The sequence below is a fragment of the Zea mays genome, chromosome 4 (genome assembly GCF_902167145.1).
Source record: "Zea mays cultivar B73 chromosome 4, Zm-B73-REFERENCE-NAM-5.0, whole genome shotgun sequence".
In the NCBI taxonomy this organism is placed as follows: Eukaryota; Viridiplantae; Streptophyta; class Magnoliopsida; order Poales; family Poaceae; genus Zea; species Zea mays.
In genome coordinates this window covers 1,401,809-1,425,044 of record NC_050099.1, presented here as the reverse complement: position 1 = coordinate 1,425,044, position 23,236 = coordinate 1,401,809, and the positions used below count along the sequence as shown (strand labels likewise).

At 45.9% G+C, this 23,236-nt stretch overlaps 1 protein-coding gene and 1 pseudogene across 1 annotated transcript; one reads left to right on the top strand and one right to left on the bottom strand.

The window, feature by feature from the left end:
• Positions 1-49: 49 nt before the first annotated feature.
• Positions 50-1,967, bottom strand: LOC103652669 (RHOMBOID-like protein 1). The gene is made up of 3 exons (XM_008679603.4): positions 1,255-1,967; positions 994-1,157; positions 50-903 (listed from the first exon to the last, which is right to left on the bottom strand). Exons 1-3 carry the CDS (start codon positions 1,587-1,589, stop codon positions 197-199), a joined length of 1,206 nt encoding a protein of 401 aa, XP_008677825.1. The 5' UTR covers positions 1,590-1,967; the 3' UTR covers positions 50-196.
• A 7,373-nt stretch (positions 1,968-9,340) lies between these two features.
• LOC103652668 (protein DETOXIFICATION 18-like) overlaps positions 9,341-23,236 on the top strand; it is a 50,003-nt pseudogene continuing 36,107 nt past the window's right edge.

The following is a 23,236-nucleotide window of genomic DNA, read 5'->3' as shown; positions in this document are numbered from 1 at the left end:
TTGTTGACTGTTACTACGATAATTAGTTTCTGCTAGTTTTGCCTGTAAATAAATGGTAAATCTTTGGTTGTTTGCTGCATTTCAAAAATATCATATTTGCCTGTAAATCGAACAAATTCTTTCTCTTGCTGTAAAGCTAGGACCTCACTCTGACGGTGAGTAAAAATGGATCGATGTACACGAAGAATATGCAGTGCTAGGTGCAGAGCTGATTGCAGAGGTCCTTGATCCTGTCCTGCGACGCCGCCGCCACGACGTACGTGCGGTTGCTGCCGCCCTCGCAGACGACGCTGAGCGTGTTGTTCTCCTGCGTCGTGGCCGTGCACGTGGTCGGCGACCCGTCGCACCTCCACCTCCTGGTGGGCACGCAGCTGAGGTAGTGGCACCACGGGCAGTGCTGGTTGGCGTCGTACCCGCGGAAAAGCAGCACGGTGGCCGCCGTGAGCCCGGCCACGAGCAGCGCGGCGGCGGCCAGCCACAGCACATACTGGTACGTCCTGTGCTTGCGTTTCCTCGCCGCTGCCACCGGCGGAGGAGCTTGCTGTTGCCCTTGCCCGCCGCCGCCGCTTCTCTGCTGCTGGGTGAGCCAGTCCAAGTGCGGGCGGACGAAGACGACGAAGCCGAGGAGGAAGCCGGAGACGAGGCCGCCGATGTGGGCGAAGTTGTCCACCCGGGGGAGGAGGCCCAGCGCCAGGTTGGAGAGGATCACCAGAAGCAGAGTTAGCAGCGCCGCCACCTTGTTTGCGTAGAGTGACCAGTTGGTGATGAGCTCAGAGAGCATGGATCCGATGAGGCCGAAGAGAGCGCCGGAGGCCCCCACGGAGACGCTGCTGGACTGTATGAAGAGAGCAGACATGAGGCTCCCGCCAAAACCAGAGATGAGGTACACCAGACCGATCCTCACTGCGTGGATAGATCAAGAACAATAATTATAATGGATGGGATGGGATGGGTCATGCCGATCGAATTAATATATAGAGTACTTATTATTACCGAACCCAAATTCTTGCTCCAGGCGTATGCCCACGACTAGGAGGCACAGCATGTTGATGAGCAGGTGAACAACTCCGGCGTGGAGCCACATGCAGGTGATCAGACGCCATCCTTGCCGGCCATGGACGACCTTAGCCACATCGAGAGCCCCCATCTTCACTAACCTATCAATCATGCATTATACGTACTGCTATGAATTAATAGAGATTTATCCACTGCCAGCCATTGGCGGGAGGAAAGAAAATAAAGCACGTAACGTACGTGGCGGAGGAGGGTCCGAGGAGCGGGTTCTCGCGGAGCGGCTGGAAGGCGAAGCGGCCGAGGAACCCTGCGGCGGCGCAGTTGGAGTTGTGCGTCGGGCAGTCGTTCACGTACATGGTGACGAGGAAGATGGCGACGCAGGCCACGGTGGCGCCGGAGACGAGCCACGGCGACCACCGCCGGTAGTAGGGCCGCGCCCTGATGACGACCTGCTGGTGGTGGTGGCTCCTCGTGCTGCTCTGGTCCGAGTGGTGGTGGGACCGCACCACCAGCACCTGCACATCCTCCTCCTCCTCGCCGCCGGGCTTCATGGATGGATGCGGTGGTGGATGCATGGACGACGTGTTTGTTGTGACTTTATGGCCTCGACAAGATGAATATGACGTTTTGGGATTGATGGTTAATTGTCGGAGAAGACAAGAACAAGATGGTGGATGGGATTGGAATTTGGCCGGCCGGCCGGCCGGCGCGCGCTGGAAAAGGGAAAAGGAAGACACCGAGCTAGCGTGAGGAGGAAGGAGCTGGCCTGCCTGGAGGGAGGAAGCAAGGAAGGCGTGTAGCAGAGCCGAGGAGGAGGACGCAGGGGAGAGTACAGGTGGGGCAGTCGTCGGCGACGGCAGGAAGGAGGAGGAGGAGGAGGAGGAGGAGGAGGAGGAGGAGAAGGAGCTTTGCTGACAAGGAGGAGTATGTTTACCGCTGATTCCATTGATTCCTTCCTTGTTTGCGTAACGTTACGTGCAGCTGTAACGCGTGATTGTGATTGCGATTGCGACGACGTGTACCCCAGCTCACACACTACACAAGGAAATTAATTAATTAAATTGAATAAATGGAAGGGGACAGTTATTAGTTAGCTGCCAACTCCACCTTCCGATAGGATTTGTAAGCTGCTTTGCCACTTTTGAGAGCTCAAAAAAATAAGTGGCGGTAGAGAGATGTGGATAAGGTTTTTGAGAAAAGAGGGATAGAGTATAAATAAAAAGAAAAAGGATTCAAAAAGGGTATTAATGGTATTTCGCGCAGCAATCGAGAAAAGTTGTTTTTATTAAACATTTTACCATAATGAATTTAACTCTACCACTAAAATTGCATTTTTGAAGCAAAAAAACAACAAAAACAACTTAAATTAAACTTACTAAAATAATTAACCAAGTTAAACTATGTCTAAACATAAAAAATAATATATATATATAAACTAAAGTAATTTGTAATATATACTATAAAAGATCCCGTTTTCTTGAATCTATCACAACCGTTAGATATAAATTTTAATTAGAATCAGGCGGTCCAAAACTATGGCAGCAGATAGAAACGTTTCACGGTGTCCGCTTCGGCGACAAGGCCCACAACCACTGTGGCACCTCTGCTCACTATCGATGCCCACGTGCGTGGGAGGACCGAAGGAGCATGCCACCGTGGTGGCTGGAATGGGCCGTGTGGTGGCTGGCTGGACCGATCTGTAAGGCAGAGGAGAGGATCATGGAAGAACAAGCAATTTCGTTGCTGCTAGCTTTTCCCTTCCCCTCTTCTACTGTTATATCTCTCTCTAGTTTAAGGAGACGCTAACAATTGGTATCAGATTTGGTCCATAGAAGACTGAGAGGGTATCAGATGTCTACTTGCCTCTATATCAACCTACCGTAAGTCAAGTCATTACAATTATACAGTTTTAGCGACCAACAAACCGTGGCTACAAAACGTCTTTAACGAACAACCATCAGACCTCCAACATTTAGCAACCAACAGTTAGTGCTTAATAAGGGTTGCTAAAATTCAACCGTGGTGCAGTGATCTTAGTTTAGCTGTGACTGTTTAGATCTTTTTATCTAAATAGTATATATTTACCATATTGTTCGTACTTTTGATAAGTCTAATATAGACCATATATTACCTTAATTTGTCACGGACACGAGAAAACTAAGGGACAATTTTATCTTTGCTGGTGCTTTGGCAAAGTTAGAATAGCTAAAAGAATAATAATGTATATTTTAGCCTCTAGCTAAAGTTTATTAGGTGCTCCTGTTTAGATCGATAACAACTAAAGTTCAGCTAGCTGGTGGACCCCAATAGCAGCTAGAGCGTGGAACATAATCTTTGAATATTGTGATTGTGTCGTTTGTCCTCCTCGCCGTCTGACCTCTTCTTCCACTTGCATCGCGTAGTTATCACAAGTTCCACGTATTGGTCTTTGCATGCGTTAGAGCATCTGGGAGGGAATACGCATTAAGCATGTGTGGCAAAGATTTCTATACTACGTGACCGGACTTTTTTTTTTGTTCAGTTTTTTTCTGACAATATTTTTTGAGAATATGATTGTGAAGAGAATCTGGTTGTTGGAAGAATCTGAGTATTGTGCGGAGAAAGATGAAGTGGTTCAAAAGATTTAGGATCAAGAAAGTGACGGATTTATACTATCGTGACGACTCGACTGATTCTATATTCATGTTGATTTTATACGATTTTTATCAAAACAGTTTTTATAGAAATGGACTGAAAAGTGGAGCGTTTGACAATCAACACCAATTTTTGGTAGCATAAGCTAAAAAAACCAAACAAACGGGACCATATTACTTATTAGCAGGTGCATGCATGGCCTCATCACCTTCTTCTACCTTTTTTTCTTTTTTTTTTATGGACTATGGAGTATGGTCAAGACTGACTGCTTGATTACCCATGGTTCCTGTGTCGCCTGCTCCATGAACTACACGTCGTATTCGTACCATTTCCACAACTGTTTCTCCATGGAACGGGGTGATCCTCGTATCAAAAGAAGAAGAAAAGAAATCTCATACTTCCGGCATATACCAATTACTTCTAGTTAAAAGACGCGAGTGATTCGAGCCCTCCCCGCGCTCCACGGACGTCTCCACTAACGCGCACGCGACGCGTGGCCCGCGTCTCGGACCCGAAATCCTTAGTTCAGTTCAGCGAACCAGGACCGTGCGTGAGCTCACGTCCGTGTCTTCCTCTCTACCTCTCTGACCCACCACCAACCACTCACTGAGATCTCGGGAGGAGAGGATACGAAGCCCTTCGACGAGGCGGAGCTCCTGGCGCTCCCACCATCCGTCGTCTCGTCCCCGCCTCACCGCCTCACTTCAAGAAATCCTCCTCCCAACCACCGCCACCGCCAGTACCTCCAGCTCTCATGTCGGATCCCCACATCCCCTACACCGCCGCTGGCGTAGGCGACGTCAAGCGACGAAACCCTAACATCGAGCCCGTTCTTTCCCCGTGACCCCTCCCCACACCCACCGACGCTGCCAGATGTGGATGCGCCCGTGTCGCCACCGATGCAGCCGAGCGACACCCTCGACGACGACTCCACTAACGCACCGGCGCCGGCGCTTTCGCTTCTCCTCCATGCGCGCTTGATGACATCTACTCCCCGTGTGCCGGCACGTGGGCAGGCTCCGGACGTGAAGCCTTCCTTCAGCTCGGTTGAGCCTTGAAAGGTACGCTTGTTCCTCTCTCTTGTCATCCCTCTCGTGGCGTCCCCCTCTCCCCACCAACCCCAAATCCCAAGATCTGGTTATCTCCGTCGTCGCCCTCTCGAGGAGGCGCGACGAGCAGGCTTCTCTCCCCGCACGGCCTCCTCCCCACTAGGCAGTCAGATCCCACATGTTGAAGCAACAATTGTCGCCTGTCGACGGAACTCTCCTGCTCGTTTGTCTAAGGCAGGGGGGTCTCTCTTCCTCCGTAGCTGGCAGGCTGCATCGCCATGCCCCGCGCACATTCTAGGCAAGCAAGTAGCCAGAACAAATTTCATCTGCAAATTTACAGCTTTGTTATTTGGCTGTATTCAGGTTACACACAGGGTTTTAACATCTGAGAAAGATCCGAGTGGAGTTCCAGTAGTGGTACAACAGTACAACTAAAAGTGAGGTCGGTGAACAATGAACTGTAGCCTATTTAGAGAGAGAAACAAGTCAGCGAATAATAAAACAAAGTTACCTTATGCCACCAGAATCGAAGAAATATAAGAACGTCTATTACACCTTAAAACATATTTTATCAATAAAAGACCTTGTCTGCACCACCATGGAGGACAATAGTCGTGTCCTATATTTCCAGCCAACACTTATTTTCATTACCATTCTCTTTTAGACAGTTATAATTATCAATCCCTTCCAAGATGCTATGACTGACAAGCTTCAGGCTACTAAAATCTCTGTAGTGGGTCATTACGCACCTGATAAGCATCTCCAAGAGCCTGGGAATCATCCACGGGGAAAAGTCTTAGCTTGTCAGCACATCATACATCTACTCCACTAAGCCGAATAAGTGTCTCAACATGAATGAAGCAAGCAGGCAGGTGGCCTCACACGTGGGTGGCAGGACAAAGGCGAAGGGGAAGAGGAAAGAGGAGGCGCTACACAAGGAGTCGGCCCAAGGAAGCACTCTGAGAAGGTAACCAGTCGTTCTCTCAAATGTTTTGGGTCAGGCTGTTGCTTAGTTGAATCGCTGGGAAATTTAGCTGATGTGTGCTGCTGTGGGTTCATATGTGTAGGAGAGGAGGGCGCAACTGATTCAATCCATGCCGAGTCACAAAGGCTGCTGCGAGGGTTACACATGCAAGTACAATTTAGATGGTGAGATTTTATCTCTGTTCTCATTTACTAGCATCTATGCTCAAATTTTTATATGAAATCCATCGTTTAGTAACATTGTAACACAGTATCAAATTCAACTTCTGTACTTGAAACAAACATATCAATGGGACTTTAAAACTGTATATGCATCTACTATTTTTCTGCTCCAATAATTCATCATCATGTAGTTAGTTTGTCTTTTTGGTTTCATCAACGAAATATTATATGTTTTATTGGTAGTTCGCTTGTTTAGATAGAAAGGTCTACATGTGCATTCAACTGGTAACCAATAGTTTTCTGCAATTATGTGTTTTGCCAAGAAATGTTGTGTAGACAAACTCGGTCATTCATTACAAGCTCATATGGAATTTTCTTTGTTTGTTTTCCTACAAGCTCATAGGCAAATTCATTACAAGCTATGGAAGCTCACTTTTGGGAACTGAGGCTCGCTTTTGGGAACTGTCCCAGTTCGTCTAGGTTACTCTTAGAACTTGCCTCCCTGTTATGCAAGGAGTATCGTTTTATGCTTGTAAGATATCAGCAGCGCTATGATGTGTGCTTGGCTGCAAGATATGTCTTTTGGTGCTTCTAGGGTAGTGACTGGTTATAGCTATGCCATGCGTGCAATCTTGCGAGGACCATACTCGCGATATGTAAAGCATGCCTATGTAGTCTAGGCCTGAACAAACCAGACACATTGCTTCCCTTGGTACTTCTACTATTTCACTTTGTCGTTTTGTGCTACTACCAGCTATCTATTTGCCGTTCCACTCCCTTTAACATGTAACTGTTATCTGGTCACTAATCAGAGGCACCCGTTTCAGGTTTTTCCTTAGTTTCTATTGAAATTTTTGTTCTTCATTGGTGGATGTCGAGGCTGGCAAGAATGGGAAAGGTTCCAGTGTTAATCAACAAAGGCTTCAGTCAACAAAGCTCTCAGAGGTCAGAATTGTTCTTTGATTTGACAAGTGAAATTATGGATCCTTTCTTTACCATCTGTTACTTAATAAAAAAAGATTTTGTTATAATGCTAATTTGATATGCCTCATCATAGCCATGGTTAGTGTTGGGCGCACGAAGTGCGCCGCCTGATCAATCTTTTGATAATAAATTGTCATCCACACACTTTTATATGCGCACGAAGTGCTAGTCTTTTGAATATACCATCAACACTTTTATATGTGCTGAGATACATGTTGTGACTTCTTTTTCCTTTTGATAATCAATTGTATAGTATTTTGTTCAGATAGCATATTCAAAGTTGTAGGTAAGCTCTACTCACCAAGCTGCTGGTCAAACTTGATAGTGTGCCTAATTTTACTCTGAAAGGTGGCTCATCAGGTACAAGGGTAACCTCTGGTTGGGATCCACCAATATAATCTTGATAGTATCCTGGGCATCAAGCTAAGTATCCTAGGCTGTACAGCCAGTAGAAGTACCTTTTTAGGGAAGAATAGCATATTTATAGCTAAACTTGAAACAAGTAACAAGGAGCCAAGGCGTGAGTCTATTCTGAAATGAAAAGAAGCTAGATCCCAGACTTTTACAGCTCTCATCAGTATTATGTTAGTTTGATTCAACGACACACTCTAATACCTTGGATGCTATTTTTCACTTGTCGTCCTACTAGATTAGATTCTGGGACCTGAGTCAATGTTTGTGAGACTAATATGTCAGGTTAGTTGCATCTCATAAGTTCTTGCCAAAGTGCCCATCAAGAACAAAGCCATAAAAGTTCCCTTATGGGGACAATGATAAACAACCATGGCTCATATAAGCGCCTTTGAACAATGAAGGCTGCTATGGGTACCAAACCAGAGCCCTCTCTCCTCTCCTGGGAACCTTTTGTCCCGGGATGGTCATGCCATTCCGTGTGTGATAACCATGGCGGGTCCGCTTATAGTATTAGGACAAGTTGATCCGGTGTTAAGGGATGGTGGGGTTACCAGTTAAATGATTGAGCAAAGGCGAAGCTGAGCCCCCTACCCAACACACACAATGAAAAGGGAAGAAGAAAACACATTATGATGTATCTACACTTCTTTTGTTGAGTATCTTGTTGCCCCGTGTTTTCTTTCCTAACCTAAATATTTTATGACTCCATAACTTCTGTTGCGTTTGTGTAACACACCAATCGTTTACCTTTGGATTCTTTTCATTATAGATTGAGACGATCTTTAGTTTCTGACATTGGTTCTCTTAAATTTGTTGGCAATATTATTGTTTTGCTCGATGGATACTTTCTAATAATTTTGTTAATCCAGATTTTATTCCAGAAATTTCACGAGTTATGTCTCGGTACTGTTGAAGTTGGGTGACTTTGGACTTAGGAGAGCATTGTGTTTTAGCAATTACTTCCTCTAGGCCATCACAACTATTATAGCCTTGCAAGGTGCAGCATTGCTCCATTTTGGTAGTTCCTATGCATTCCTTTGTTTTCTAGATATTTTGTTGTCGCTTGTCTGTTGATTTTCCTTTCTTATTTGGAACTATTCTTCAGTGGCTGAGATCTCAAATTCCCTTGCCCCATAGAGCTGTTGCAATTTAGCGCCCTAAATTGTTTAGGGCTTAAGATTTAGGGTTTGGTACTCAATACTCTATTAAACTTGGATCGCACTCTACCTTTCAAGTAGTAATTATGCTAAATAATTTATCACGTCCTTAGAACTATATATATCTAGCAAGGGCAAAAGCTTTTGTCTTCAAATCATTACAGAGGGAGCAGGACCGGATCTGTAGAGAGATAGAGACAAAAAGTAAAGTAGAAGCAACAAATTTGCTAGATGACTTGAAGAAGGCGGGAAACATGTTGTTGTTGAAGAGGTAAGAAACAATTATTGCCTTACAGTAAATAGCACTGCTTTCTATCTATGTCTGTGCAAATAATGGTCTGTTACTGATAGGTTTCCATATAGATTCTTTAAGATGGCCAGTAGGAGAAAGGTGTTGTAGATGTAGACATAGACATGACCAAGGTTTTTGATTTCGAATACCTGGCTTGAACAAAGAAGCGGACTCCATGCTTATATTTCCCGCAATCCAGTTAAATAGCCCACATCATTTGCGTTAACTGAGTGGCTTTTACATGTAGAAATGAAGTTGGAGCAAGAGGCTTCGTGCGGAACTGAAAATTTATTAGTCTTTAAATCATTAGAAGTCTTATTTCCTTACCTGTAGGCTTAACCGCTCTACAGTTAATCTAATAATTTGTAGGAACAAAATGAAGTGCAATGCTTGCTGGCGGGATTTGGAAGGGCAAGCTGTATCGACCACCTGTGGTCATCTTTTATGTATGGTTCCACTCTACTGCCCTCTCTGGTGAATTAAATCCTGATTCTAAATAAGTTACTATCTAATTATTATAGAATACACAATTTAATGTAGCTGGTGATTGCTTGTTTAGCAGGTGCAGATGATGCTAGGAAAATACTCAATAATGATGGTACATGTCCAATTTGTGATCAGGTGCTCTCAAAAAGGTCAGTTCCTATTTGATGGTGCATTCATTATTTGGTTCTGCATGGTTAATGGTGCCATCTTTCCTGTATGAATGCATGATATCTAATCGTGCAAGCATATTTCTCATGTATTCTATCTCTGTGTGATATTAACTGTGCCGAAGTATATCTCCCAAACACATATGATTGTAGTGCATGTTATAGAGCATTATTTGGTTGTTTTAGTATTTTATATGTTCAGGCAAAAATTAAATTGAAAATTTTGATTCATTTCCTTTTTCCAGCCATATGAAACCTATGGATATAAATCCAGGTGATGATTGGACAAATGTAAGTATCCCTTTGATACATAATAACAGCTAGAAACTAATTTTCCTTATATCCATCTTTGTTAATGAATGTGCTCATGGAAACAGATGGCAATGGTTGGAATATCCCCACAAATACGTATCCTTCATTTCCATTGACATGGCTTGGCTTGCAAATGTGGCATGGCATGGCTTGGCTTGCAGCTTCGAGTAGTGGTCGTTCGAGATCCTTGTGCTGTTTACAGGGCTGATGCCCGACTCTCAGCTCAGCACTTCCATCATTGCGATGTGGTAATTAACTTAACTTACTCTAGCTACTATCATCATTCATTTCGACAATACATAAAGTGGTAATTTCTACGTGTTTGCTGGCAGCCAAAACACCGAAGCCATATCATACATGATCACCTATGGCTTCGCCGTTGTCATCACCACAAGGGTGTCCAACGAGCTGGGAGCCTGGAACATCGCCAACGACAGGAAGGCGCTCACTGTGTCGCTGGCGCTGTCCCTGATGCTGGGGGTGGCGTTCCTGCTGCTCCTAGGCCTCGGCCACGACCTCTGGGTGCGCCTCTTCACCATCAGCGAGGCCGTGGTCAGCGCCTTCGCCTCCATGACGTCGCTGCTCATCGGCTCCGTCGTGCTGGACTCCACGTAGGGGGTGCTCTGCGGCGTCGCCAGGGGCTGCAGGTGGCAGCACCTGGCGGCATGGACCAACCTGGTGGCCTTCTGTTTGGCACCAAAATGAGCACACGGACGGTCCGGCCCTGAGGCCGGACAGTCCGCGGTCCGGACAGTCCGCGCTTGTGGGCCGGACGGTCCGCGCATGCGTAGAGTAGATTAGGGTTCCGAGTTTTGTGCTATGTTTGTTAGCTAGATTCGCGGAATTAGCTCGGAATCCAGTCGTGTAAAGGGTCCAGCCCCCCTCCTCTATAAAAAGAGAGGTCTACGGCCGATTTGTAATAATCATCAATCGAATCAAACACTTCTATTTCACATTTTATCCTAGGAGTAGTTCTAGTCTAGTTTAGGTTTAGCCTCTCGATCTCCAATTTCTCGCTTCTCTTCGACTCTACGCCGATTAGAAGAGTCTAGGTCGGCCTGCCGAGCCTAGACATCACCTAGGATCTCTCCTCCCCGACGGGGTCCCTTCCAGGAGCGAGATCCAGGCTGCCGCCGGTGACTTCCGCCGCCTCTGCGTATGCGCGGACCGTCCGGCCCCAGGGCACAGACCGTCTGGCCGTCAGGCAGAGGACCCTAGCCCCTGCGCCAGGTCGCGGACCGTCCGGCCCCAGGCCGCGGACCGTCCGCGCCTGACCAGAGAGCACCGCCATGGTTCTTGTTGAGTGTTTGGCGCTCTGAAAAGGGGTCAACATACTTTTTGGCGACTCCGCTGGGGACGACATATTTAGACCTATCAAATCGGCCCTCAATGGCCGGTTCGAGGGATAGTTCTAAAGTCTCTCCAAGCAACATCATAGAGCCGACTTGGGAAACCTTGCCGGCTGACGAACAGCTTCAGTTCGAGGAGCATAAGGAGCAGATGATCCAGGAGGCAAAAGCAAAGTTCTTGGCCAACTTCAAAGTGGATAGGAACAACAAGGTCGTCTGACATCGGGCGACGGATCCGGCTTCACTGTGACCCACGCCAGATATCCCCAATGTAAGTAATACAAACGAGCTGTAATCTCTTAAGAATTATGTAGATAAACAGCGTGAATAAATGCAAAATATCATAGGGGATATGCAAAACGATTATAGGAGACTAGTACGTGCGTTTGATAAATCTAGTATAGCAAGTTTTCCTTCACACGAGGTTGAATTAGGGGATAACGCACGTAATACATCGGCTAGAGGTTGTCACGACCAGTCACAACCCCTTTATGGGATGCTGATGGACACGTACCCTGAGCAACCGCAAATCGGCAGCAAAACAGCCGATCTGCACATGTCCGGACCGTCCGCACATGAGCGCGGACCGCCCGGGCCAGCCACGGCCGGGCCCATTTTTAATGAGTTACCTAGACATGCACCCGAGCCACCACATACGTCACAGAACCCAAACTACCCAGTCGGACGGTCCGCATACAACGACGGATGGTCCGCATATAACCACGGACGGTCCGGGTACATATCCGGACAGTCCGCGCATGAGTCTTTTGAGGAAGATTATTACCTGAATCCTCACCAGTCCCAGCAACACTTCCCATTACACTATGCAATGCACCAGCCCATTAATTCAAGATCTAGAGCCCAGGAAAGCTTTCCGGCCCCACCTAGAAGGCCGGAAAGAAGCGATCAAACCTATGAGCCATATAGGGCAAACGGAAATGCACCACATAGCTCAAACCAATGGGGGGAAAGACAACATACTGACATCCAACCAACCCCACCTATGTTTGACCAGAGAGCCGGTGGTCTTGCACCGGTTGCCATTGATATAGTAAGGAAAGAAATAGCCGGGGCATTCCGAGATAAGCTCGGAGTAAGCATGGTCCCTGGGGGGCAATCATATCGGAGACCTTATGACAGCCGATTTGATCACCACCCATACCCACAGGGAACCAGGATACCCGAATTCTCAAAATTTTCGGGAGATCAAGGAAAGAACACGCGCGAACACATAGGCCAGTTTTTAGCACAATTGGGAGAATTGGCCGATACAGAGGCATTTCACGTACGTTTATTTTCATTATCTCTAACAGGTACTGCGTTTGCATGGTATGCCACTTTACCTCCTAATTCCATTTCATCATGGGGGGATCTAGAACAAAAAATTCATGATCATTTTTTCTCCGGTGACTATGAGTTGGATTTGGTAGATTTAGTGTCATTGCGACAGGCAAAAGATGAATCGGTTAATGATTACATCCGGAGATTCCGAGATACAAGAAACCGATGCTTCCAAATTCATTTAGCAGAAAAACAGCTAGCGGGATTAGCCTTTAATGGTCTACGATATTATTTAAAAGAAAGATTAGAAGGCATCCAATTTTTTACGCTAGCACAGTTACACCAAAGAGCTTTGGCTTGTGAAAGCCGAAGCAAAGAAACTACTAAAACAATTTGTCACAACGTACATATAGTAGAATGCGACCAAAGTAGCTCAGATGACGAATCAGCAGAAGTGTATGCTGTAGGAAACAAGTGACGCCTAAGAGGGGGGTGAATTAGGACTTCTAAAACTTTTACTAAACTAGGCCACAATTAAATCCCTAGAGCAAAACCTATGCAAATAATCAAAACTAGAATGTGCAAACTAGGTTTTGGCTAAGTGTTGCTATCTCTACCGCAAAGGCTAAGTTTCAATCTACACTAAATAAGTATGACTACAAGATTGAAACTTAAATGCTTAATATAAATGCGGAATGTAAAGAGCTAAGTAGAGAAGCAAACTCTCGTGGATGACGCCGGTATTTTTACCGAGGTATCCGGAACCACGCAAGGTCCCGACTAATCCTCGTTGGTGCCCCTACGCAAAGGGAAGCCCACGCGAGGGCCAAGCACCACGATCGAGTAACTCTGTAGAGAGTCGCGGGCCTTCTCCACGCGCAAGTGGTGCTCCGCTTCCGGCTCCTCTCGGACGCTCCCCGCCGTCTCCACTATCGAGCTTCCGGCCGAAACGCCGCGGGCCTCGTTCCCTCCGGTACACGGTGGCGGCCGTGACACAAACGCGGTTGTCACGGTCTCGCAAGACTCTCGCCCCACTCGGTACAAGTACAATGACTCACGCAAGAGCCGAGGGGTTGTGTGGTTTTACAAAACTCACTCAACTAACTAGGGTTCACCTAGAGCAAGCGCTAAAGCGGTCTAACTAACCTAAGCACTTCGCAAAGCACCTACGCTAATCACCGAGTGATTCTATTAAGCACTTGGGTGTTTGAGCTCTTGGAAATGTGCACTATATGCCTTGGTATGTTGCTTGGGCTCTCACACTTGAGAATGGCCGGTTGGGGTGGTATTTATAGCCTCCACACCCCAAACTAGCCGTTGGACAGAAAGCAGCAGCTTTCTGTCGTCGGGTGCACCGGACAGTCCGGTGCACCACCGGACACTGCACAGTAGATGTCCGGTGCACGCCACGTCAGCCGACCGTTGGCGCCTGTAGCAGTCGACCGTTGGATCCGACCGTTGCCGTCTGCCCGTTGGCACACTGGACAGTCCGGTGCTACAGCCAGAGAGCGCCTGTCTGCGGCCTCTCTGCGCAGACTGTCTGGTGCCACACCGGACAGTCCGGTGCACACCGGACACCAATGTCCGGTGCGCCACCAGGCGCTGGCTGACAGCCCTCATCTTGGATTTCTTCGCTGATTTCTTCGGGCTTCTTTGTTCTTGAGTATTGGACTCCTATGTATCTTTTTATGTCTTCTTTTGAGGTGTTGCATCCTCATTGCCTTGGTCCAATTCTCTTCGCATCCTATGAACTACAAACACAAACAGTAGAAAACTTATTAGTTCACGGATTGTGTTGTTCATCAAACACCAAAACTCAATTAGCCAAATGGCCCGGGGTCCATTTTCCTTACAATCTCCCCCTTTTTGGTGATTGATGACAACACAACCAAAGCAAGCAAATAATACAAGTATTTGAATGAAAATATGCAATCTACTTGCTAAGATGCATGATTGTCCCCACAATGTGAAATTATGGACTTAAGCCTCCCCCTAACTCCATAATTCACTTACTTCCTATTTTTTTGGACCAAATAACCAAAACCACTGGAAAAACCATTTGTAGATATAAAATTTTAAATTGGTGGTGTTTGGTGTTTGATATAGTTTTCATTGCTTTGGTCCCTAAACTTCTCCCCCTTTGGCATCAACCACCGAAAAGGAAGACATTAAAAGCATATAGGAAGTAAATAAAAGCTTGCCCTCAACAAGAATTGAATCAAATGACATCACTGGAAGGATATTAAAATAAACTATATGAATGATATCAGTTGAAAGGATTACTCCCCCTAAATAAGTGTTCTCTTTAGAAAGAAGTTTCTCCCCCTTTTTAGAGATGAAGAAATACTCCCCCTGACAGAGATCGTCTACTTAGGAAAAAGCATGTGAAAATTAGAGGTGCAAGACATGATTTGAAAAGACTAGCTTCCCTTATGCATAGGTAACAGAATATGAGTTAACTACTTATGCATTTTTAGCAACATGGAAGCATATGATATGAAATATAGTCTAATCAAATGTTGGAGAAGACATGTAAATGATACTGAGTGTAGTCTCAAAAGATACCAAATGAAGATCAATGGCGAGCTTGAGAGACATGAGAGTTTTTGGAGATTTTGCAGTGGAAGATTGTTGTCTTTCTCCGGGGACTTCATTTTCCTTACAATGAGACTATCACATGAAATAGACTTGAAAAGATGTTAGTCTCACGGTGTTAGATTATAGAGTAACCTCCCCCTAAAGGTGTGCATACAAGTTTTGAATACTTGTAGGAGACATGCACTTTGATTTGATATCAAGAGGGGCAAATTATCTATAATCATAACTTTGGCACATATAAGTTAAATGATACAACTTGTAGAAATCAAAATTTTCAATTTATGCATCATTTACTATGGAGTGATATAAAAGCTATGTGCCGTGCTTTAACTAAACATTTTAAGCCATGTAGGTTTGCTTAAGTATATGAATTAAAAAAAGCAATCCTACCATATGATTTACCTAGTATGCATGATTTTAAACAAAAGTACATAACAAATGTAATACTAGGCAAGAAAGGTAAACTAGATAAAAGGTAAATAGATACACATATCTAAAAACGAAGAATACAATAAAACTAGTTACCTTAGTCATGGGTGGGAAATTTGGGTCCAAAATTTTTACTAACTCACTTGGCAATAAACTTGATCCAATATGATGTATCCCATGATATACATCCCGAATTTGCCAAGTCTCCTAATTTCCCGAAGACCTTTGGTCCACTCACTTCTCTTTCGGGATCCAAACCTTCTTGGTGCTTTTCATGGTTGAAATTATCTCCTTTGGCACCCATATGCGTTTGGCCCCTTTTCCTTTGTTGGCTTGCTTGTTGGCCTTGATTGCTATCACCTTTCCATTCTTTTTCTTCTTGATCAAATATGGTGTAGCATCCTTTTTGTTCACCCTTTTGATGTAGGTGTTGGAGATTTTGCTTGATGGCTTTTGCTTGAGCTTTTGCCTTTGTTTATCCCTGGTCATCACCTTGCATTGGAAAGACTTGTGGCCTTCCATGTGGCATAGCCTACAAATCACAGTTTCTCCCTCTACAGGCTTGTTCACTCCCGCAGTGGTGTTATCCTGTGGAGGTCGGATTTGTTTGGCTTTGCCTTTCTTGTCATACAAAGCCTTTCCAAGGCGAGCCACTTCTTGCTTTAATTGTTCATTTTCCTTTGCAACCTCATCCGAACATGTCTCTATAACAATATTCTCAACAACGACTTGGTTGCAGTGGTTAGAATCATCAATTAAATCAAAGCAGGAAGTAGAAGCATCTTTCTTAATTATTTCAGGTATTTCAACTAAAGATGTTGCTGGGGTGCTACCAATGTTTTCTAGCTTAGTAGTTAGCTCATTATTGTGTATGCTAAGAATTTCCATTTTCTCTAGCAAATTTTCAATAGCTTCTTGGGAGCTAGCTAACTTAGCCTTAAGTTTTTCATTTTTTTTAATAAGGCTGTCATCGGTAGCAGTGGATGGAGCACTAGATTCTAATAGCTCAATTTTAGTTGATAGCTCACTATTTAAGTTTGCAAAAGTTTCAAATTTTTCTAGCAAACCTTTGTAATCATTTTGAGAGCTAACCAACTTATTTTTCAAAGTTTTAAGTTGAGCTTTTTGCTTAGTGCAAACATCCTGGAAAAATTCTACGGCTTCCGCAAGCTCATCTAGAGAGGGCTTTCCCTCACCTTCATCATCACTACTACTTTCATCACTAGAGGATGGAATGCTTTTGTTACCTCTTGTCATAAGACATTTGTGTGATGACCGTGATGATCGTGACGAGGACCGGTGGCTACGTGTCCTTGGAGGTTCATCTTCACTTAAAGAATCATCCCAAGTTCTAACACTTGTTAGCGCCTTGCCTTTGCTCCTCTCCTTTTTGGGTTTGGCCATATTTGGACAGTTGTCCCTGAAGTGGCCCTTCTCCCCACATGCGAAGCATCCTCTCTTCCTTTGCTTTTTCCTGTCAATGTTAAAGAGAAGATCCTCGACCTGCAGGGGCACACCCATTAGATTAATCTTGCGGATCATCCTCATTACCTTTCCGACGCGTCAGATTGTTTCTTCGTCCTCGGAGGATGATGTGCATGGTTGATTATCTTCATCATCATCACTTTCTTCTTCTTCCTCTTCTTCACTTGAGGAACTTGGAGTGGGAGCCTTCTTTTTGCCCTTCTTTGCATCACATGCAAAAGCATATGGCCTTGAGGAAGTTGGCTCCTCTCCCCGACTCATTTTTCGCGACATCTCAAAAGCCGCGATTTTCCCAATCACGATGGTCGGGGTCATGTTGCTCAAGTCTTCCAAGTTGTGAAGGATGGTGATGATGCTCCCATATCTTTGTTGTGGTAGCAGGGAGATAATCTTCCTCACAATGTCCACATCACCTAGCTTATTAATGCCAATCGAATTGAGCTCATTGATAATTAGATTCAAACGAGAATACATGTCTCTAACAAGCTCATCATCTTTCATAGCAAAAGAATTATACTCATTTAAGACTAGGCAATGTTTTTGCTCACGGACATTGGATGTGTCGTCATGGAGCTCATGCAATTTTAGCCAAATCTCATTAGCAGTTTTCAGGGTAAATACTTGATTGAAAATATCCATGCTAAGAGATTCATACAAGCAATTTTTGGCTCTAGCATTTAAATGGATTTCTTTTTCCTCACTCGTGGTGGGTTTGTCGGGATTCTTAAGGGGTTTCATCCCGTCACGAGTGACTCTCCAAACACCTAGATCAACGACCTCTAGGTAACAAGCCATTCTAGCACTATAATATGGGAAGTTAGTGCCGTCGAAGTGTGGTGGCCTATGGGTATCCATCCCTTCCTCTAAAAAGCGTCGACTCTTTTAGCGGTGAAGCTAAAGCGTTTCAAATGAGCCAAACCGGGTTCTGATACCACTTGTAGGAAACGGGTGACGCCTAAGAGGGGGGTGAATTAGGACTTCTAAAACTTTTACTAAACTAGGCCACAATTAAATCCCTAGAGCAAAACCTATGCAAATAATCAAAACTAGAATGTGCAAACTAGGTTTTGTCTAAGTGTTGCTATCTCTACCGCAAAGGCTAAGTTTCAATCTACACTAAATAAGTATGACTACAAGATTGAAACTTAAATGCTTAATATAAATGCGGAATGTAAAGAGCTAAGTAGAGAAGCAAACTCTCGTGGATGACGCCGGTATTTTTACCGAGGTATCCGGAACCACGCAAGGTCCCGACTAATCCTCGTTGGTGCCCCTACGCAAAGGGAAGCCCACGCGAGGGCCAAGCACCACGGTCGAGTAACTCCGTAGAGAGCCGCGGGCCTTCTCCACGCGCAAGTGGTGCTCCGCTTCCGGCTCCTCTCGGACGCTCCCCGCCGTCTCCACTATTGAGCTTCCGGCCGAAATGCCGCGGGCCTCGTTCCCTCCGGTACACGGTGGCGGCCGTGACACAAACGCGGTTGTCACGGTCTTGCAAGACTCTCGTCCCACTCGGTACAAGTACAACGACTCACGCAAGAGCCGAGGGGTTGTGTGGTTTTACAAAACTCACTCAACTAACTAGGGTTCACCTAGAGCAAGCGCTAAAGCGGTCTAACTAACCTAAGCACTTCGCAAAGCACCTACGCTAATCACCGAGTGATTCTATTAAGCACTTGGGTGTTTGAGCTCTTGGAAATGTGCACTATATGCCTTGGTATGTTGCTTGGGCTCTCACACTTGAGAATGGCCGGTTGGGGTGGTATTTATAGCCTCCACACCCCAAACTAGCCGTTGGACAGAAAGCAGCATCTTTCTGTCGTCGGGTGCACCGGACAGTCCGGTGCACCACCGGACACTGCACAGTAGATGTCTGGTGCACGCCACGTCAGCCGACTGTTGGCGCCTGTAGCAGTCGACCGTTGGATCCGACCGTTGCCGTCTGCCCGTTGGCACACCGGACAGTCCGGTGCACACCGGACAGTCCGGTGCTACAGCCAGAGAGCGCCTGTCTGCGGCCTCTCTGCGCAGACTATCCGGTGCCACACCGGACAGTCTGGTGCACACCGGACACCAATGTCCGGTGCGCCACCAGGCGCTGGCTGACAGCCCTCATCTTGGATTTCTTCGCTGATTTCTTCGGGCTTCTTTGTTCTTGAGTATTGGACTCCTATGTATCTTTTTATGTCTTCTTTTGAGGTGTTGCATCCTCATTGCCTTGGTCCAATTCTCTTCGCATCCTATGAACTACAAACACAAACACTAGAAAACTTATTAGTTCACGGATTGTGTTGTTCATCGAACACCAAAACTCAATTAGCCAAATGGCCCGGGGTCCATTTTCCTTACATATGCTGCTGAAATGGTTTGGCCAAAGCAGGCCAAATCTTCGGCTTGTTCCTCCTTACAGCCGGTTCAAAAGAAACGACAAGAGGAGGTTAAGTTTACGTTTAATGTTGGTAAGTGTGATAAAATATTTGACGAATTACTCAAAAATGGCAATATTAAAATAGATCACACTGTTCCATTCGCCGACGAGCTAAAACGTCGTGTGTACTGCAAGTGGCATAACTCATTTTCTCATGCCACTAATGATTGTAATGTGTTTCAGCGACAAATTCAATCGGCCATTAACGAAGGACGATTGAAATTTCAGGAAATGCAAGTGGATACAAAGCCCTTTCCGATGAACATGATCGACTTCGAAGGCAAGAAAGTCTTGGTTCGGCCAAACACAGCCGATAAAGGCAAAGAAACAATCATCGGCGATGCTAGAAAGGCCGATGGGGATTGTAAAGTTTCTTGCAGGAAAGTGGTGGCCGAGAAGACTCCCGATGGAGGGGAGACTCTGAAGGTGACCATCACAGCCTCTGGCACTGGGGGGCAAGCGCAGACAGGGAGACAGTTGCGGGAGCCCGTGCTGCGCATCGCGGACAGTCCGCCATCCAGACGCGGATGGTCCGACGCTTCTCAGGACGGTCCGAAGAACTCCAGCGGACGGTCCGGCCGTGCTCAGGACTCGCAACGGCCACGTGAAAGGGAAATGTGCCCTTGGGCCATTTCTAAGTATTTTGGTGATTGAGTGCCAACACAAGTGCTTAAGTGTTAATCTATGCAAATTGATGGACAAAGTGCAAATCAAGAGTAAAGGTATGTTTCTAAGACTTGGTACATTGTTTTGGAGACTAATGTATTGTGTCTAAGTGCTAGAAACATGAAAAGACCAATTTGGAAAAGTCTTGGCTAAGCAGCCAAGACTCTGCGCAGTCTGGGTGCACCGAACTGTCCGGTGGTGCACCGGACAGTGTTCGGTGCACCAGGCTGGCGACTGTCAACTGGCTGCTCTCAGGAGGCAATCAACGGTGTACGACTATAAATCACCGGACTGACCGGTGGTGCACCGGACTGTCCAATGAGCCATTCACAGGCGAAGTCGTCGCTCTCGGGAAGTGATTAACGGCGTACGGCTATAATTCACCGGACTGTCCGGTGAGGCACCGGACTGTCCAGTGAGCCAACGGTCAGCCGGGCCAACGGTCGGCCGAGGATTCCGCGTGTGACGCGTGGCCGGACACTGTCCGGTGCGGATTTCTTTCCTTCTGTGGTGCAGCCGATCGTTGAATCCTCGGCCGACCGTTGCCCCGGCTGACCGTTGGCTCACCGGACAGTCCGGTGCCTCACCGGACAGTCCGGTGAATTATAGCCGTACGCCGTTGATGGCTTCCCGAGACCGACGACTTCGCCTGTGAACGGCTCACCGGACAGTCCGGTGCACCACCGGACAGTCCGGTGATTTATAGCCGTACACCGCCTTCGAACTCCCGAGAGCAGCAAGTTCGCCCGAGTCAGCCTGACGCACCGGACGCTGTCCGGTGCACCACCGGACAGTCCGGTGCACCCAGACTGAGCAGACTTTGGCTGAACAAAGCCATCTCTTTTCCAATTCGATTTTTCCTGTTTCCAGCACTTAGACATAATACATTAGTCCACAAAACAATGTACTAAGTCTAGAAACATACCTTTTGACCTGATTTACACTTTGTCCACCACTTTGCATAGATTAACACAAAAGCACTTGTGTTGGCACTCAATCACCAAAATACTTAGAAATGGCCCAAGGGCACATTTCCCTTTCAATCTCCCCCTTTTTGGTGATTTATGCCAACACACAAAGAGCAACTAAAAGAAGTGTAATATCAATGCAAATAAGAACTCAAAAAGGTTTTGATTCAAATTTGGCATATATGGATCATACTTTGCCACCACTTGGTTTGTTTTTGCAAATCAACCTCAATTTCCTATCTCTAAGTCAAACGCACTTGTAGAGACATAAAGAGAGTTGTTCCAATAGAAATTGATCACAGTATCAAAAACTCCCCCTATTTCCCATAATCAACCATTCTCCCCACAAGAGACCAACTTTTGACAAAAAGAGCCAATAAGAGTATTTTGACAAAACAAAAGCTCTATTCTATTATTTTCAAAATTCTCAAGTGGTAGCTGATCCATTTATTGCTTTGGCCTTATTTTCTCCCCCTTTGGCATCAAGCACCAAAACGGGATCAATCTTGGCCCTCTAACCCCATTGCCTCACCAAAATCTTCAAATAAGAATACAAAGGCAATAAGAGTATATGATATGAACTTGGAATATGTTACCCTCTCATCGGAGTGCAGTGGAAGTCTTTCATGGTCCAAGTCCACCTTTTCCCTTTCAAACCTCCTTTGAGACTAAATCAAGCAAACTCAAGCATACGGTTAGTCTCAAAGGGTCAAGTTGTAGCACATCTCCCCCTAAATATAAGCATCACTTGCAAAAGGACTTGTGAGGTCCGGGGAGTGTTTGTACAACTTGAGCACCACAGGTAAGCAACAAAATGCATAATGAACATGATCAAGGCATAAACACATGTATGCTATAAATCAATCCAAGTTCCGCGAATCTAAGACATTTAGCTCACTACGTAGCCCGCAAAAGGTCTTCTCATCTAAAGGCTTGGTAAAGATATCAGCTAGCTGGTTCTCGGAGCTAACATAAAACACTTCGATATCTCCCTTTTGCTGGTGGTCTCTCAAAAAGTGATGCCGGATGTCAATGTGCTTTGTGCGGCTGTGCTCAACAGGATTTTCCGCTATGCGGATAGCACTCTCATTGTCACATAGGAGTGGGACTTTGCTCAGATTGTAGCCAAAGTCCCGGAGGGTTTGCCTCATCCAAAGTAGTTGCGCGCAACACTGTCCTGCGGCAACATACTCGGCCTCAGCGGTGGATAGGGCAACTGAAGTTTGTTTCTTAGAATTCCATGACACCAGGGACCTTCCTAAGAATTGGCACGTCCCCGATGTACTCTTCCTATCGACCTTACATCCAGCATAGTCGGAGTCTGAATATCCAATCAAGTCAAAGTTAGACCCCTTTGGATATCAGATCCCGAAGCAAGGCGTAGCGACTAAATATCTAAGAATTCGCTTCACGGCCACAAGGTGACACTCCCTTGGATCAGATTGAAATCTAGCACACATGCATACGCTAAGCATAATATCCGGTCTACTAGCACATAAATAAAGTAAAGACCCTATCATGGACCGGTATGCTTTTTGATCAACGGACTTACCTCCTTTGTTGAGGTCGGTGTGTCCGTCAGTTCCCATCGGCGTCTTTGCGAGCTTGGCGTCCTTCATCCCAAACCGCTTTAGCAAGTCTTGCGTGTACTTCGTTTGGGAGATGAAGGTTCCATCCTTGAGTTGCTTCACTTGGAACCCAAGGAAGTAGTTCAACTCGCCCATCATCGACATCTCGAATTTCTGCGTCATCACCCTGCTAAACTCTTCACAAGACTTTTGGTTAGTAGAACCAAATATTATGTCATCGACATAAATTTGGCACACAAAAAGATCACCATCGCAAGTCTTAGTGAAAAGAGTTGGATCGGCTTTCCCAACCTTGAAAGCATTTGCAATTAAAAAGTCTTTAAGGCATTCATACCATGCTCTTGGGGCTTGCTTAAGTCCATAGAGCGCCTTAGAGAGCTTACATACGTGGTCGGGGTACCGTTCATCCTCGAAGCCAGGGGGTTGCTCCACGTACACTTCCTCCTTGATCGGCCCGTTGAGGAAAGCGCTCTTCACATCCATTTGGAACAACCTGAAAGAATGGTGAGCGGCATATGCTAGCAAAATACGAATTGATTCTAGCCTAGCCATAGGAGCAAAAGTCTCCTCAAAGTCCAAACCTGCGACTTGGGCATAACCTTTTGCCACAAGTCGAGCCTTGTTCCTCGTCACCACCCCGTGCTCGTCCTGTTTGTTGCGGAACACCCACTTGGTTCCCACAACGTTTTGCTTGGGACGAGGCACCAGTGTCCAAACTTCACTCCTCTTGAAATTATTGAGCTCTTCCTACATGGCCAACACCCAGTCCGGATCTAGCAAGGCCTCTTCTA

Coding starts and splice junctions, on each gene's coding strand:
- LOC103652669 (XM_008679603.4), bottom strand. CDS start 1,589: ATGCATCCACCACCGCATCCATCCATGAAGCCCGGCGGCGAGGAGGAG. Junction 1,158..1,254: donor CTCGGACCCTCCTCCGCCAC/GTACGTTACGTG, acceptor CATGATTGATAG/GTTAGTGAAGATGGGGGCTC. Junction 904..993: donor GGAGCAAGAATTTGGGTTCG/GTAATAATAAGT, acceptor CTATCCACGCAG/TGAGGATCGGTCTGGTGTAC.